Here is a 17,691-nt window from a genome sequence, read left to right as displayed (position 1 = left end):
TGCAATCCCCCTGCAATTTTCCCTACCAAAAACATTTTTTACAGGCGATATATCCTCTAACAAAATGCATTTTTGTACATTATCTTCCCTGATATGTGTGCACTCATATGCACACTTTCCCCTAAAACACACATTTTTTTGCACACAATACAGTGGTACCTCGGTTTACGAACTTAATCCGTTCTGGAAGTCCGTTCTTAAACCAAAACTGTTCTTAAACCGAGGCGTGCTTTCCCTAATGAGGCCTCCCGCCGCCGGTGCCCTTCCACCGTTCGGATTCCGTTCTTAGACCGAGGTAAAGTTTGCAAACCAAGACACTACTTCCGGTTTTGCAGAGTTCGTAAACCGAATCATTCTTAAACAGGACTGTTCTTAAACTGAGGTACCACTGTATTTTCTTGGGAAATGGCACTGCAAAATTCAGAGAAGTGTGAATTTTCAGTTTGCATACTGTTCCAAGAAGCACGAATTAGGTAGGTTCACTTAAAAGACCAAACCAAACCAAATTTCTCCTCCTGTTCTTAGCCATCATGAGCCATCCCTGTAGTCATTAAACAGGGAGAAGAGATCCATAACATGGACTCAAGAAATAAATAAATGCCAAGGACTCTCTTGCACCCAAAGATGGAGGGATCTGTCGATTTCAGTCTTTATTGGTTTCTCTTTTTTTTTTCTAATATTGGACTTTCTCTACATTCCTGCATCAATTTGCAACTTGTTTACTTTATTTAAGAAATCCTCATGCAAATTCACCGTTTTAGTGAGAAGTTCTCCTAATAAACACATTTTTGTGTTTTTTCTCTGTTTTTCTTCATGCTGGTTTTGACGTCGGTATGTTGCGTATTTCTTGTGGTAAGTCACTTTGAATTACTTTTGTAAAAAAAAAAAAAGAGCCACTAATAAGATTAACAAATAACACAGTAGATAATTTACTTTTAGCATGCATCTTTGAGTAACGTACACATTTTCGCAAGCAGTTTTCCCTAATGTAATGCCTTTTTGTATGTCATTTTCTGTAAAATATTCCTCGTTTTGAGGGCTTTCCCCTAACACATGCATCTTTGTAAACACCGTTTGCTTGGGGATCTGTGCCGCGAAATTCCGAGAAGTGCGGCTCTGAAAGGGCAGCTGCGATTTGGTTCCCGTATTGTTTGGGGGGAGTGCCAATTGGATAGATTTGCCTCTAAAAGGGAAAGCGGACCTAATTTCTCTTCCAGGAAGGTGAGGTTTGCTCAAAGGGCCTGACCTTTTCTCTTGGTGCAGTGGTAAATCTGGCCGTGGTCCTGCGACACGGGGTACGAGTTGGCAGCTGGTAGCAGGTCCTGAGAAGTGCTGGAAACGCCGTTCTCACACTGGAACTGAGACCCAAGGTTGGAAGAGGCGGGCAGCGCCCGGTTCTCGCCGCTGAAAGGGCTGTGGTTGGAGGCCACCTTCTGCCGGACGGTGCTTCTGGGAACAACTGGGTACTCCTTGCTGAAAAGACAGGCAACGTTTCCATCAGTTACTTATGCTCTATCTGCACTCGGTATACCCTACAACTTCCGGGTTGCCTTACAGTGCCAGATTTATGTATAAGCTAAACAAGCTATAGCTTGGGGCCCCACTCTCTTGGGAACCCCCCAAAAATGTAAAGGGGGGAAAACCGGATATACATTTCCAAAATGTAGGATAAAAAACAAATGAAATAAAACCTACATACAGCAACTGTGTTTTGTGTTGTGTAGGCTCCTATGATGTAAGTAATGGGCCCCGCCTGCTAGCCTGTTCCCTAAATATCACTGGTTTGCTCATTTCTATATACAGTGGTACCTTGGTTCTCAAACTTAATCTGTTCCAGAAGTCTGTTCCAAAACCAAAGCCTTCCAAAACCAAGGTGCGTTTTTCTATAGAAAGTAATGCAAAACGGATTACAGTGGTACCTCACTAGACGAATGCCTCGCTAGATGAAAAACTCGCTAGACGAAAGGCATTTGCTAGCGAAAGGCTGTCTCGCAAGATGAATTTTCCAATGGGCTTGCCTCACAAGACGAAAAATGTTCACGGTTTTCCCCCCCCGTCAAACTGCTCTTCCCCCGTTGGTGCTTCGCAAGACGAAATTTTCGCTATACGACAGCACTCGCAGAACGAATTAATTTCGTCTTGCGAGGCACCACTGTAATCCATTCCAGACTTTTAAAAACAACCCCTAAAGCAGCATTAGGTCCATAAATAGCATATATTCAACACACAAAACAGCGACAATTTGTTGTTGACAAAGGACAGCTGGACATATAAAGGGCCCCATTACCTTCAGTTCAGTTCAGTTCAGTTCAGTAGCTTAGGGCCTCATCCAACCTAAATCCAGCCCTGTCTGCACTATACCTTTAAAGCACTATGATTCCACTTTAAATGTTCATGGCTTCCTTCAAAGGATCCTGGGAACGATATAGCTTATTAAGGGTGCTGAGAGTTATCATTTTAACTCATTTATAGATGGCATTTAACTCTGAGTAGACTTGCTAAAATGTATAAGTCCGAATCAGGTAAGTGTTGGAGATGTAATGAGGTTGAGGGTACGTTTTAACATATGTGGTGGGCTTGTAAAAGGGTAAAAGAGTATTGGGAAATGATATATAATGAATTGGGGGGGGTGTTTAAAAGTTCAAAAAAACAACAACCACCAGAGTCTTTTTTTGTTGGGGATAATTCAGAGGGAAATTCCCAAATGTCAAAAAAAAAGTTTATTTATGTATGCTACTACTGCAACCCGTGTTCTGCTAGCCAAAAAATGGAAAATGAGCAAGGTACCAAAGAAAAATGGCAACATAAACTCATGGAATATACACAGCTTGCAGATTTAACATATAGAATAAGAGAAGAAGACTGGAAAATGTTTACTAAATATATGGGTGAAATTTGTGTTTATTTAAAAACGCCGGTAGCATTAAGATAAACTCAACAGTGTAAGTATGTTTTGATGGATTTAACAATGGATTACTGAATAGTATAGTTCATTTTAAATATGCAGGGATGTATGGTATGCAAAATGAATCACTGGAAGGGAAGAATGGAAGGCATTGATTTAAGGTCGTCTAAATGAATATTTTGAAATATAAATTAGAAAAATTTAATTAAAGTTATATATTTTTTTAAAGGGTGCTGAGAGTTATTTGGGGGACACCCCTGCCCCTCCCAGAGCTAGAATTCCCAGAGCTCCCTGGGAAAAGGGATTGAATATTACTATGAACGTAATTTAGGAAAAGCCAGGGTTGTTTAAAGTGGCTTGATACACATTGGGCAAAAGATTCCTCGTAGTCCCTTCCAACTCAATGTTTCTATGATATAATAATAATAATAATAATAATAATAATAATAATAATAATACAGTGTTTCAATCAGTAGCAGGCAGCTGCATCTGGAAGCCACCACTGAAATGTCCCATAAACGGCCGGCTCTACCATTAGGTAGGGTGAGGCAACTGCTTCAGGTGGCAGGGGCGGTGGGCGGTGGCCTCTTGGCTGTATCATCCCCTATGAGGTCAGAGCTGTGTGTGCCTGTCCTGCAATGCCATCTTCAGATGAGGTGGGGGACACAACTCCATTGCGCATATAGCAACAAGATTCATCTGCCAGTCTGCTCAGGTTCTGTCCATGGGATGGTCATGGTGCTATCTTGTCATTTGTCTCAGGAAGATAAATGGCTTGAGGGGATTGTGGGAAATTGAAATGGTGGTTCCCAACCACTCAATAGTGCTGCTATCCTCAGGCCCACTTCTTACCCTCTGGTAAGCCTGCTAGGGCTCACCCACATTGGACGGGGGTGTTATATTTGAGTAAGAGGTCCCATATGGACAGTGGGCCTGCCCGCCTGCCAATACTAGGTTCCATCTGAAATCCACATGGCTCAGTGCGTAGTGGCAGGGAAGGGTTGTGGCTCAGTGGCAGGGCACCTGCTTTGCATACAGGAGGTTCCAGGTTGCATCTCCAGGTACAGCGGGTGGGGGAGAATTCCCTGCATGAAACACTGCATGGCCACTGCCAGTCAGTGTTGGAAATACTGTACTGAACTAAATGGACCATTGGCTTGAGTCTGTGTGAGTTAGCTTCCTAAGTTCCTTTTTCAAATTTCACTTGGGTATTTATTTTGGGAATAGCTGCAGCTCGGTGACAGAGCATCCGCTTTGCATGCTGAAGGTTGAAGTTCAATCCCCATCAGCTGAAGTCAGGGCTGGGAATGAAACCCTGCCTGAAATCCCAGATAGTTGCTGCCAGTCAGTGTCAAGAATACTGAGCTAAATATACGAATGAGTATGAGTCAGTAATATGCAAGGGCGCCATCTAGGGTGGGACCAAGGACCCCCAATTTTTTTTCCCAGGAGGGGGCCAGGGCCCTCAATGATCTGCAGTGATATGTGCACATGTCACTCACGCAAGCCACGCGGCATGTGTGTGACCCCTCGCATGTCATGTGGTGCCAGCCCCCTCAACTGCTGGGGCAAGATGACATGCCTGGTAATATGGCAGCTTTCTAGAAGCAAAAGCCATGCCCCAGTTGTGGGAGAAAACAAAGAACAAAAGTACAAAGACTCAGCCGTGACAATTCCTGAAACGAGATGGAGATGTTGTGAAGATATAAACCAAACTAAACTAAACTCACATTCAAAAAATCGGGGTGAGGGCCCCTAAACAGCTATATATGGAATTAAACAAAAATATATCCAACTAAAATGAAAACCCTCAGCACGAAAACCCTAACGATATGCCGGCTCTTTTCACTGGATGTAGTCTGTTTCCTCAGAGGGAAATTGATTATAGAGACTGTAGGACGCTGAACAAAGCTATCAAAGCTGCAAAAAACCAACTAACAAAGCTGCAAAAAACAAATGAAGGAATAAAGAGCAGTAGGGGAAATTACTCCCAAACTATTTAATTTTGGTTGAACTCAGGTTAGCTAACCTAAAACGGTGTTGATAACGAGCCTCATTACTTTGAAAAAATGAAGCCACACGGGCTCCTACAACAAGCTGCTACAGATACATGATTAAGACTGCTCAGTTGTGGGAGAAGCTGTCGGAGTCAGGCCTTCTAGCTCAGGATTGTAGACATTGAATGGCAGCAGCTCTCCAGAGAATGCACATGGTCGTGCCTGGAGATGCTGTGGATTGAACTGGGGACCTGCTGAATGCAAAGCGGGTGTTCTACTCATTACATTATCGCCTCCTTCCCCAAAAACTAATGTAAGATTCTAGTACACATTGTTCTGAGTAAAGGACTGAAATAAATAGGAAGCTGCCCTGTGATGAGTCAGACTATTGGCTTATCACCCTGTCCACACCAGGGTTTCCCTGTGGGAATGTTCAGGGATGCAGGAGAGGATATATTGTTTGATTATATCCTATTCCAACTTGTGTTAACAAGTTCCACAATTTAGCAGAGTTACATTCCCCTTTTAGACTTACACAGCGGATGCGTTGCTCAGGCTCGCTAAAGCCTCTGTAATAACTGTCCTGGTATTTTCCCCTTTATTCCCTCCTAAAAAATAAGTCATGACACAGTCTTCTATAAAAGTATAAAAAAAGTTTACTCACACATCTGTTTACAATAGGATCTCAGAAGGCAGACTTAGCTTAGAAAAGTTACATACACTTGGAGACTATTCCATAAGGGAGATAGTTCCTTTGTCCTCTCTTGGCTGGAAGCATCTTTGGCTAAGCAGGTGATGCTTCCTCATCGAACGTAGTCAAAAGAAGAGAGAGATGGCGGTCAGTCCTATGCCTTTTGTTACCTGTACAGGTGAGGCCACACCCACCTCTAGTCACATATAGAGGAAGTCTGTCCCAGCCCAGGAGAAACAGGAAGTTCCGACTGGCTGGTCCACATATCCCCTTCTATGTCCACTCTAGGGATGTTGTACTTGACTGCTCCCGTGTTTCACATCCCACATTCCCAAACTTGGGTCTCCAGCTGTTTTTGGACTACTGCCCCCATCATCCCTGACCACTGGTCCTGCTAGCTAGGGTTGCCGAGAGTTGTAGGAAACCCTGGTCTACACTGACAGGCAGAGGCTCCCCAGAATTTTGGACAGGAAGGCTTTCCAAGCACTACCGAAAAATGCCAAGGATTGAACCTGCAACCTTCCGCATGCAAGGCAGATTCTCTACGGCTGAGCTATGGCCCTTCCCCATGACTGCGCTCATGGCATATTTAGCAGAATTAGTCGGTGAGGGGGAAAGGAGGTTCTTCTCATACGTTTCCCAGCTGTGCTGACAAAGTCCCGAGCATGGCTATCATCTCACAAAAACATCCCTCTCAGAAAAGGGAAATGATCGGGACCTATAAATATATATACAAGGAAAGACAGAGCATTTACGCCGATTAGAAACATGTGCTCTTCTCTGTCTGAGAAAAAGAGGCACAGCCCGAGAGCCAAGACTCCTTGCTGCCTTTACATGTCGCATCCAGAATCTCATTGTTACATTTACGTCGGGAGCAAGTTGAAGTTGGAGATGACCACCTGTTCATAATTTTTTTAACTGTTCATATTTTAGGAGCCTTATCCATTACAGAGGGGGGGGGGAGAGAGAGATTTGTAAAGGCAGAATTGTGTGTCTAATTAAGTCACAATGAATTCCGTCTCCAATTTATGAAGAAAGTGAAACTCAGTTTGGATATTCTTCCAAATGATCAAGGGGATCTAGTGGCAGCCTTTGAAGAAAGGCTACAGCGCTGGGGACTTTTCAGTTTAGAGAAATGGTGAGAAAGAGGTGACATGATAGAATTGTGCATGGCATGGAGAAAGCAGAGAAAAGATTTTTTTTTTCCCTGCCTCTCTCATACCACGAGAACACAGACGTTCAAATGAAGCTGAATGTTGAAAGATTCAGGACAGATACAACAGAGGACTGCTCCACTGCAGTGCACAGTCGAACTATGGAACTCACTTCCGCAAGAAGTAGCAATGATGACTGCCACCTTGAATGTCTTTGAAAGAGAAAGAAACAACCTCATGGAAGATCAGGCTGTCAATGGCTACTGGCTGTAAGAACAGGATGCTGGACCAGGTGGGCTACTGACCTGATCCAGTAGGCTCTTCTAAGCAAATGTGTTTGTCTGGCTGGGATGCATCCTTCCACTCCTCCAACAATGCCTCTTGCTTGCCTAGATGCAGGATATAGCATCTGTAGAAGCTAAGGGCTTGTCCAGACTTCCTCTTGTCCCTCTGCTTTCACCCAGCGGAAACGGCTCTTGAGCGGTCAATCAGAGCAAAGGGCAACTTGGGTTCATACCAATTTAGCACTAAAAGGGGGTTTTCCAGACCAGTGCTTTCTAGGCATGGGACAAGCAGAAGTCTGGATGGACCCTAACCCAGTGGTTTTTTTCTGGGGGGACACAGAGGTACACATACCCCTAAACCAGGGGTCAGCAACCTTTTTCAGCTGTGGGTCAGTCCACTGTCCCTCAGACCATGTGGTGGGCCGGACTATATTTTTTGGGGGGTGAACAAATTCCGATGCCCCACAAATAACCCAGAGATGCATTTTAAATAAAAGGACACATTCTACTCATGTAAAAACACACTGATTCCCAGACCGTCTGCGGGCTGGATTGAGAAGGCGATTGGGCTGCATCTGGCCCCTGGGCCTTAGTTTGGGGACCCCTGCCCTAAACATTTTGTGAATTTAAGTTTGGCCTCATTGAGGGGCAGCATTTTAATATGAGTAGGAAAATGAGAGTACCCTTAAACATTTTCTTTTAGAAAAGAAGCACTGCCCTAACCTATTGGCTCCGCCCCCTTTTCCCTCTGGCCCAACCCACTACTGACATGTGACCCTCAGAAGCTGGCTCAGGGAGCAATGTGACCCTCAGGCTGAAGAGGGTTCCCAGCTCATGATACACTGTGAAAATGTTTACCTTTGCATCCTCGACATTCGGTGCAGCTCCATATCGTCGCTGCCTCGAAATCCCTTCGCAAAGGGGTTGTTTTCGATCTTGAGCTGGGTGATCTGAAAAGAGAAAGCAGAAGGAGGAGAGTAGGGGGGGGGGCTTGGTTCATTCTGACAATGACCCGTCATCTGAGCCAAAGAGATTGGCTTAAAAACAAAAAGGAAGCCTTAAAACAAAAAACAATAATGCGTTGCAACATCCCGTATCGCAAGAACGCTAGCAATCACAGGCATTTGCTGAAGCTGAATGCTGGGACATTCAAGGCAGAAAAAAATTATGAAGGGCAAAGATACTGATGGCTGATGGCCATGATGGTTATTCTCTGCTCCACAGATGGAGGAAGTACCGTATTTTTTGCTCCATAATACACACTTTTTCCTCCTAAAAATTAAGGGGAAATATCTGTATGTCTTATGGAGCGAATGGTGGTCCCTGGAGCTGAATTGCCCAGGGGCCAAAAGCAGATAGTGCTTTTTTATTTTGCAAAGAGAAAAGGGGATGTTGAAAGGACCCCGCTCAGCAGCTGATCAGCAAGAGATCGGGAGAGAGATAAGAGTCCCGGCTCCCTTTCAGCCCCGCCCTCCATTGTTGAATGTGCTGCAGAGGGAGGTTGGGTGTTTCCCCAGACATGTGACTGGCTGATTAGATTATCTGTCTGGAAACTGTAGAAATGGCTCCCTTTCCTCCAGAAGCTGCAGAAATGTGAGTTGAACCCCATAAAAAATGGGGTTTTTCCTCTTTGCTTTTCCCCCTTTGCAAAAGGAGCTTTGCTTTTCTCCCTTTGCAAAAAAGCTGCAAAACTTTTAGCTGATCCTCAAAAAAAACCAGGGCTTTTCCCTTTGCAAAAAAGCTGCAAAACTTTTAGCTGATCCTAAAAAAAACACAGGGCTTTTAGAGGAGGAAAACCAGGGGAAAATTTTTTTTTTCTTGTTTCCTCCTTTAAAAACGAGGTGCGCCCTATGGTCCGGTGCACCCTATGGAGCGAAAAATACGGTAATGCTTCTGAATAGCAGTTGCTGGAAACCACAAGCAAAGGAGCATGCTCTTGGGCTTGGGGCCTGCTTAAAGGTTCCCCATTGGGGCATATGGTTGGCCACCATGAGAGGAGGATGCTGGACTCTGCCTCAGCCAATTTCCAAGGAGATATTTCCAAAGGCACCATCATTTACCTTGTGATTCTGGTAGGACGTCACGGCGATAAAGGCCGTCTCTGGAAAGACGTGGGTGCAGAAGGCTGTGTTTTTTGAGCCAAACCCATTGTTCTCATCCGCCTTGACGATATGGAGTCTGGGCTGGTATTTGTGCATGGAGTTGAGGATAATCTAGAAGGGAAGGAGGAGGAGACATTAAGAATGTAAGAACATAGTAAGAGCCTGCTGGGTGAGGCCAATGGCCCATATAGTCCAGCATCCTGTTCTCATAGAGACCAACCATATGCATGTGGGAAACCAGTAAGCAGGATAGCTCAGTTGGTTAGAGAATGGTGCTGATAATGCCAGGGTTGCAGGTTCGATCCCCATATGGGACAGCTGCGTATTCCTGCATTGCAGGGGGTTGGACTAGATGATCCTAAGGTCCCTTCCAACTCTACAATTCTATTATTTCCCCCCTTCTGCAGTTTCCAGCAACTGGTATTGTGGAGGCAGAGCATAGCCATGCCTAGTAGCCATCAATAGTCTTCTCTTCTGGCATCAGACAGAGCACAACACAAATGCCCTAATCGGGGATGCATTGGGGAATTGGAAATGCAGCAAATTCCCGGGGTGGGTGGGTTGCAAAACAAGTTACCCTATGAAGAAACTCCATGCATAAAGCCACCATTGATGACATTATTTGATAAACCAGGGGTTTCCAAATTGTGGTCCACAGACCACCAGCTATCATTCAGAGGGTCTGCCTGGATTCATAGCAGAAAATGGGAGACAGCACGTCTTCCCTGTTTAAAAAAATAATAATCACAGTGGTTTTTAATTGCATTTTGATCGGCTCTTTTCTTTCCTGCATTGTGTTACAGTTGCAGTTCTGTGGGGTTCCAAGTGTAGTAAAATAAAAATATAATTTATAAGAAACAATTAAGATGAAATTAAAAACCATACAGCATCTAGCACAATTGCTAGAACAGGCAGAAAAATCATCAAGCAGTCTGCTAAGACCCTAGGAAATCTTCAAGTGGTTTGTGGGGTGGGGGGGGGTGAGATTTGGGAACCACTGTTTTGGTGTTCGTGAGTTGCTCTGGGCCATTTGTATGAGTAAAGAAACAAACAAATAATAGTAAATACTTGCCTAAGTAATAACTAGTTAGTAACTCCCATTGACATCATCAGGTAATGGAGTCTGAAATCATTTCTGCTTACCCAGGATTGTAATCAACTAAGTCCTATTCAGAGTACATCCATCGAAACTAATGAACCTAAACCAGTCATGTCCGCTAACCTGAATGAGTCTACTCTGAGTAAGATTGGCACTGAATACCACCTACAGGCCTTTATTTAAAGGGGATTCCTAAAGGCTTGCTTTCATTTCTTTCTTGGTACATTGTTGCATCAGACTGTTTGCTTGTGTATATGTCTGAGTAATACATAAATATATGTCCTAAAGGCTTCTGTTTCCCTTTGTCTCCTGGTATGTAACTGCATCAGAATATATGCTTGTGATTGCTTGTATTATTCTTCTACACTGCGTTGTATTCAATTTGAGCTCTACCCAGCTGGAGCCACTGGAATTAATAAACCTAAGTTAGTAATTCTGTTAATTTCAGAGCAGGACTAACATTAGATACAATCTATTAATAATAATAATAATAATAATAATAAGTATACCACCCTTCGTCATCAGATCTCAGGGTGGTTCACAGCATAAAAATACAATATAAAAACACAAAATATATAATAAACACAAGAACAAAAGTATCATCATCATCATCATCATAATTTATTGCCTCCCTTCACCCTAAGGTCCCAGGGTGGGTTGCAACAATTAAAATGCAGCATTAATATTGAAACACAATATTTATAAAATTGAAAACAACAATTTGCTAAAGGCTTCTGTTTTCATTTCTTTCTTCATAGGTAGCTGCTTCAGAACTTTTTGCAATAACTCTCTCTCTCTCTCTCTCTCTCTCTCACACACACACACACACACACACACAAAACAGAACAGGGAGAAATTGACCAAAGGAGAGCGAAGGCCAGAACGCAGGATGGGCATTTGGCATGGGGTTAACGAATGCGCCAGGGCGCCTGACCCCATTTCGTCCTCCCATCCTTCCCCTCCATCTCCCCATTGTCCTTTGAAAGGAATGCCAAAGGAGGGGGGTGCCCGTCGGAAGGACCTCCCGAGCGCCTCTCCCCACCCGGCCCCAGCCTTCCAAGCCGACCCAAGTCCCGCAGATCTCCGGCGCTCCCCAAAGCCTAATCTCCAGGAGCGAGGAGGAGACGGGGAGCGTATCAAGCGGGGTCCCGCCCGCCCCTTCTCCTCCTCCCTCCTGACAATGATTGCCGTCGATTCTGGCGACAGGGAGACGCAGGCTGCCCCGCGGGGCCTGCGCCAGCCAGGGGCCTAAGGGACGTCAGGGCTGCTCGCAAAGCCCCTCTCATCCGGGGGGTTTAGCCAAATCGGCTCTGACATCCCGGAGAGCCGCAGACATCAACGGTGAACGATCTAATGGTTTTTAATTTCATTACGGCTCTCCTAATTGAGGGGGCCCGCGCGCCTCCCCGCTTCCCATTGTTGTGGAGCGCAGGCTCCGCTTGGCAGGGAGGGAGACGGTTGGGCCCAGTGGGAAGGGGCGTCCCAGTCGGAGCGCCCATTGCCCTTTGCGCGTCTCCTCCACCCCAAGTCAGGAGTCTCTCGTGTGTGTGTGTGTGTGTGTGTGTGTGTATGTATGAGAGAGAGAGAGAGAGAGAGCGCGCGCAGAGTTGGGGGGGTGAGAGAGAAAGAATAATAGATTCGTAGAGTTGGAAGGGACCCCCAAGGGTCATCTAGTCCAACCCCCTGCAATGCAGGAATATGTAGCTGTCGGGGGCCGAACCTGCAACCTTGGCATTATCAGCACCATGCTTTAACAAACTGAGCTAACCATGCCCATATTAAATTCCTCAAGGAACAGCCTTTTGCACATCCCCCACCCCAGCCTAAGCTAGGAGTGGGGGGGGAGAGAGAGAGTTGGAAGGGATCCCCAAGGGTCATCTAGTCCAACCCCCTGCAATGCAGGAATCACGGCTAATGTGATTCCAGAAAGGGCAACCAAAGATTATCAAAGTCTTCAACCTTTTCAAACCCAGGACCTACTTTTAACCCAAATGAGGTACCAATTTCTTAATCTTTCACCTTATATTTGCAGGGTGGTAACACTCCTGCTGTGACCCACCTTGAATCAGGCCACAACCCACCATTTGAAGAGACTGCAGGCAAAGGAATTGTTAGACATGTGAGCTATGGCCCTTCTTCAAATATGCTTCACATCCTAGTGAAGAACATATGAAGTTGCCTTATAGTACTGAGTCAGATGATCGGTCCATCTAGCTTAGTATGGACTACATCAGTGATCTTCCGCTGATGGACTCCCAGCATCCCTTAGCCAGCTTAGCCAACTATCAGTCTCATTGCACAAAGAAAACTGCCACATCAGGGAAGAATGTCCCTCACCAGGACATGCTCGCTTTCTATGTGCAGGGAGGGTTGTTTTGCTCTTGTCTCCAGGAGATGAAAGCACTGAAACATGTCGAACCTCTCTCCTAACAACATGAAGTGGTGTCCTCAGGAAGAGTTGGAGGATATAGGTGTTGTCGGGCTACAACTCTATGCTGCCTGGGGCTGGTGGGATTTGTTCTCCAACAGCATCCACAGCACCACAGGCAGTGATGGCTGCTGCTCACTGGGACTGGTAGGGCAGAAAACAAGGAGCCCACCTGTAGGTGGCGCCACAGCCAGTAACAGGCAGAGCCAACTAAGTCCATTTTTGACCCCGTCCTCTTCCCTGCTCAGTTCTGCAAAGGCAACACTGAGACTTAAGGTGGGGGAGGAAGCTGGCAGGCATGCCCTGGGCCTGATCTGGTTATAACTAGCAAGGAAAGCAGGTGGAGAATGGCTGAGGGCAGGCTGGGGCTGGGGGGGGGCAGTTCTTCATGTGTCCTAATGGGCCGGCTTCCACTGGTCACAGGTTCCCCACACCTGGTATAGAAAGAGAGACCAAGAACATATATTTGCAGTGGCTACCAAGTCAAACCTCAAGCAATTTAAGTATTTCTGTTCTTTCTATCATGAATCTACAGCTTGTTTCTAATTTGTGTCTTTGTCTGGTTGATATAGTTGTAAAGGTTTGCAGTGTGCCCTGGAATCTATTCTGACTGACAGCGATATCTAAATATTTTAAAAGAATAATCACACTTCCTTAACTGTGGTCTTTCACACACACACATGTCGTTTAGCTATTAAATGTTTAAGGCTAAGGTTGTAACTGTTTGCAGAGTGCTAGCTGCCTTAGGACTCAGCTATACAGCTGCAAATAAAACTTTTTAAGTGTGTTGTAAAGTGCAATATACAAATGTGACACTAGATGGTGACAGTGAGCTATGGCAAATTCAATATATTTTTTCAAAATGTTTTTTGAAAAAGCATTTTCACAACATTTTTAATATATGTGTAGATTTCACCCTAGTCTATTGCAGCAATGCCAATGAAAGGTCTTGTAGCATGTTTATGGCTAACAATTATTATTATTATTATTATTATTATTATTATTATTATTATTATTATTCTATCATACATTTGTCTTAAAGGTGCCACAAGATTCTTTAATGTTTTGGGTTTGTTTCTTTATTTCATGAGATTTATACACTGCTTGATTGAGGGGAAAACTTCAAAAACCTCAAAGCTTTTTACAAAAAGGTTGCAATCCTATACACATTTGCTTGCTTGCACATAAGTCCCTGGGTCAGGCAGTAGGTCAGACTTCTGAAAGGACATTATAGGATTGCACTGTTCAAGGTTATAACAAGAGAAGGCATGGCATACGACTAAACAAGAAATTAATGCCCTTAGTTGAAGATAATTTAGAAGCAAGTTATAATTAATCACAACACATTCCCATGCATGTTTGCTCAGAAACAATTCCCATTGTGTACAATAGACCTTAATCCCTTCATAAATAAGTTTAGGATTGCAACCTTTAAAAAAAGAAGGAGGAGGAGCGGAGGAGGCATTCTGTACATGCTCTGATTCCTCCTTAAGGTCTAACACCAAAAATAGGTTCTGAAGCTAAGTCCAAGACATGCACGGTTAAAATTAAGCCCAGACTAGAATACTGTGTGTGTGTGTGTGTGTGTGTGTGTGTGTGTGTGTGTGTGTTTGTGATGTCAGTCCAGCGAGGCAGAGGATTAATTCAAACTAACCTGGGCTGGGCGGCTGCACTTCAATCTAGGTTACTAGATCAGTTAGCACATTGTACAGATCCTTGTTTACAAGGCGCTGCTGTCTCCCATTTCATCTCACATCTCCCCTCCACGTGTCTGCAGGCACCACTTGTGCAGCCGGAGCTCAATTAGAGCCAACTGTTGACAGGGCGCGGCTGCCACCAAGATGCATCAAGCACACTTCCATCAAATTAAGACCAACTTTATTCACTGTTAAACACCTTCCTGGCCCAGGCTTCCCAGCCGCCCATCCCTCGGCATTTCAGCTGTCAGCCTGAGCTTAATGGAAAGAATTTGAGCATTAATGCTTTCGCTGCCGCTGCTGCTGCTGCTGCTCTGGAATAATGAAAGGCAACACGTAGACCAATTCTGCTAGTTCCCTCACTGCGAGAAGCAAAGCTACAGGGAACCAGGCAGAGGGCCTTCTCGGTAGTGGCGCCCGCCCTGTGGAACGCCCTCCCATCAGGGGTCAGAGAGATAAACAACTACCTGTCATTTAGAAAATACTTGAAGGCAGCCCTGTTTAGGGAAGTTTTTAATCTGTGACTTTGTATTATATTTTGATATTTGTTGGAAGCTGCCCAGAGTGGCCAGGGAGACCCAGCCAGATGAGCGGGGTATAAATAAATTATTATTGTTGTTGTTGTTGTTGTTGTTGTTGTTATTATATCATGACATCAAGATCTCTGAAAATAAAGTGAGTCTTAAAGTCTTTTTTAGCAATAACTGCAATACAGTGGTACCTCGCAAGATGAATGCCTCGCTAGACGAAAAACTCGCTAGACGAAAGGCATTCGCTAACGAAAGGGTGACTCGCAAGACGATTTTCCCTATGGGCGTGACTCGCAAGACGAAATTTTCGCTAGATGACAGCACTTGCAGAACGAATTAATTTCGTCTTGCGAGGCACCACTGTAATGTTCATCTGGCGATGCAATAATAAATCTTAAGATGCACGTCGATGTACGTAGTTACTATAATACTATAAGAATCACTTTATTTTCAGAGATCTTGATGTCATGTTATGTTTGTTATGTTGAATGTATTAGTGCCTTTTCTAATTATTGGTCTACGTGTTGCCTTTCATTATTCCAGTTTCAGAGTTTGCAACACAGAGGTTAATTTGTTCCTTGGCTGCTGCTGCTGCTCTGGCAGTCAGTCTACAGCAGGCAGCAAAAGCATGCAGACCTCAAGTGAAAAATGCCCTCCATTACTCTAGAGGGAGGGACTAGAACTGCAGGGGATTTTAGCTGAGCATCAGCAGAAACCTCCTAGCAGGAAGAGTGGTTCCACAGTGGAACAGACCTCCTCAGGAGGCAGTGGGCTCTCCTTTGCTGGGGATATTTCAGAAGGTGCTGGACCACCAGCTGTCAGAGCTGCTGCAGCTGTATCTTGAATAACAGGTGGTGTACCTAAGCAGGTCACCAGACTGCAGTACTAGTTCGGAGGCCCTCTTCCAATTCTGCCCTTTTGTGATTCCATAGGCCACAACTCCACAGCCTGGGGTGTCGCAAGGGGGGATGCAGTCCGCCCCGGGTGTCATGCCTAGGAAGGGTGACAAAATCCCTAAGCGGATGGGTGTGGTGGTGCTCACACCCCCGGCGGGTGGATTTATGCGACTCCCCGCTCCCATGGATGGCGTTCACACACCCCTGGTGGTCAGCGTTCGCATCCCGGGCGGGCGGTTTTATGCAATCGGCGACCAGATTTTCACAATTGGTGGGCGGCGCTGGCACCCCTGTATCTGTTTCATGGCCAACCCTCTCTTTAAAAAGGTTAGCAACTCTGGGCAACGTTCCCAAAAATTGCAATTGGGGGGGGGGGGTTGACAAAAAAAATCGCACCGGGTACCAGCTGAACTTGCTACGCCTCTGTCCACAGCAACCTGTTTTCAGTGCTGGGAAAGGACAGTGATCAATATGTGGTTGGATGATAAGAATGCAGTGCAGGCTGTCTCTGATCATACACAGAGGAGCTTTCTCTCATTGTTGAAAAATATCACAGTCTCCCTCTGCCATCTAAAATTAGAAGAGACCTGCATTTTACGTAGGGGTGGGTGAATCTGTCAATTTCAGTTTCTCTCCGTTTGTCTCTCTCCTTTTTTAATTTAAATTCAGTTCTCCACATCACTTTGCGGGTTTTTTAATGTCAGAAAATGTATCAGCATTTTTGTGTGAATTTATCCTAACGTACACATGTTTAAACAAAATCGAAAATTCTTTCTAGTAGCACCTTAGAGACCAACTGAGTTTGTTCCTGGTATGAGCTTTCGTGTGCATGCACACTTCACTGAAGAAGTGTGCATGCACACGAAAGCTCATACCAGGAACAAACTCAGTTGGTCTCTAAGGTGCTACTAGAAAGAATTTTCGATTTTGTTTTGACTATGGCAGACCAACACGGCTACCCACCTGTAACTGTACACATGTTTGTATGCATTTTTTTGGGTTAAAATACACACTTTTGCAAAGCAGCATTCCCAAATGCATTGCTGCATGTTATTTTTCACTAACATAATGCATTCTTCCATACACCTTACCCAAAAATATGCATTTTTGTACACATTACTTGGCTAGAACATCTCAACGTTCAGAAAAGTGCAAATTTTGGAGGATGGCTGTGTCTCACATCAGAAAGGGTGAATTAAGTCAGTTCCCCTTTAAATGAAAATGCAGTTCAATCCCCCCCATCCCTAGGTTGAGGCTTGAGCATAAGAATAATTCCCAGGGCATTTTAAGGCTTAGAACCTGCTTCTGGGAGAGCTCAGTTGGTAAAGCATGAGACTGTTAATCTCAGGGTTGTGGGTTTGAACCCCACATTGGACAAAAGACTCAGGCATTGCAGGGGGTTGGGCTAGATGACCCTCGTGGTCCCTTCCAACTCTACAATTCTATGATTCTGTTATTCCCTTTGAGAAATCAGACTTCAAGCAATATGTGTAGATGTGTACATGAAAGAAAATAAGAGAGCAGTGGAACCACAGGTACCGGTAAATCAAGAGACTTGCTTTCTTACCAAGTGAACATATAAAATAATAATTTTCTACATTATTTCTACTTCATTATTTTATAAACTCCAAATCCCATAAATAATACAATATGCATAATGTCAGCTTTATTAGATACGACATCCTGTTAGCATATGTTGTCTTATGCTTCCCTTTTTTGCAAACAGAGAACTCCTTGACCCATATCCCCCCGCACCAGCAGAAATATTTGTTGCAATTCTGAAATAAAGGTAGTTTAAAAAAAAAAAAAAAACCTCTTTCCTCATTTTCCTTCGCAAGCGCTGCATGTACACTCTAGCTTCAAAGTATGTTTTACCCCTCAAAGAATTCTGGACACCGTCGTTTATGA

The 17,691-nt window shown here is 44.6% G+C and overlaps 1 protein-coding gene across 2 annotated transcripts in view; it reads right to left on the bottom strand.

The window, feature by feature from the left end:
* TBX5 (T-box transcription factor 5) overlaps positions 1-17,691 on the bottom strand; it is a 94,885-nt gene that overhangs the window by 8,147 nt on the left and 69,047 nt on the right. For both annotated transcript variants that reach the window (XM_033174814.1, XM_033174813.1), the window contains exons 6-8: positions 9,092-9,244; positions 7,890-7,981; positions 1,247-1,473 (exon numbers count right to left, since the gene is read on the bottom strand). In XM_033174814.1, coding sequence (XP_033030705.1) covers positions 1,247-1,473; positions 7,890-7,981; positions 9,092-9,244 — 472 coding nt within the window. The remainder of the gene's footprint in view (positions 1-1,246; positions 1,474-7,889; positions 7,982-9,091; positions 9,245-17,691) is intronic.

This window comes from Lacerta agilis, chromosome 17 (genome assembly GCF_009819535.1).
Source record: "Lacerta agilis isolate rLacAgi1 chromosome 17, rLacAgi1.pri, whole genome shotgun sequence".
Taxonomy (NCBI): Eukaryota; Metazoa; Chordata; class Lepidosauria; order Squamata; family Lacertidae; genus Lacerta; species Lacerta agilis.
Note: the sequence above shows the minus strand (reverse complement) of the source record. Positions and strands in the feature narration are given on the sequence as shown.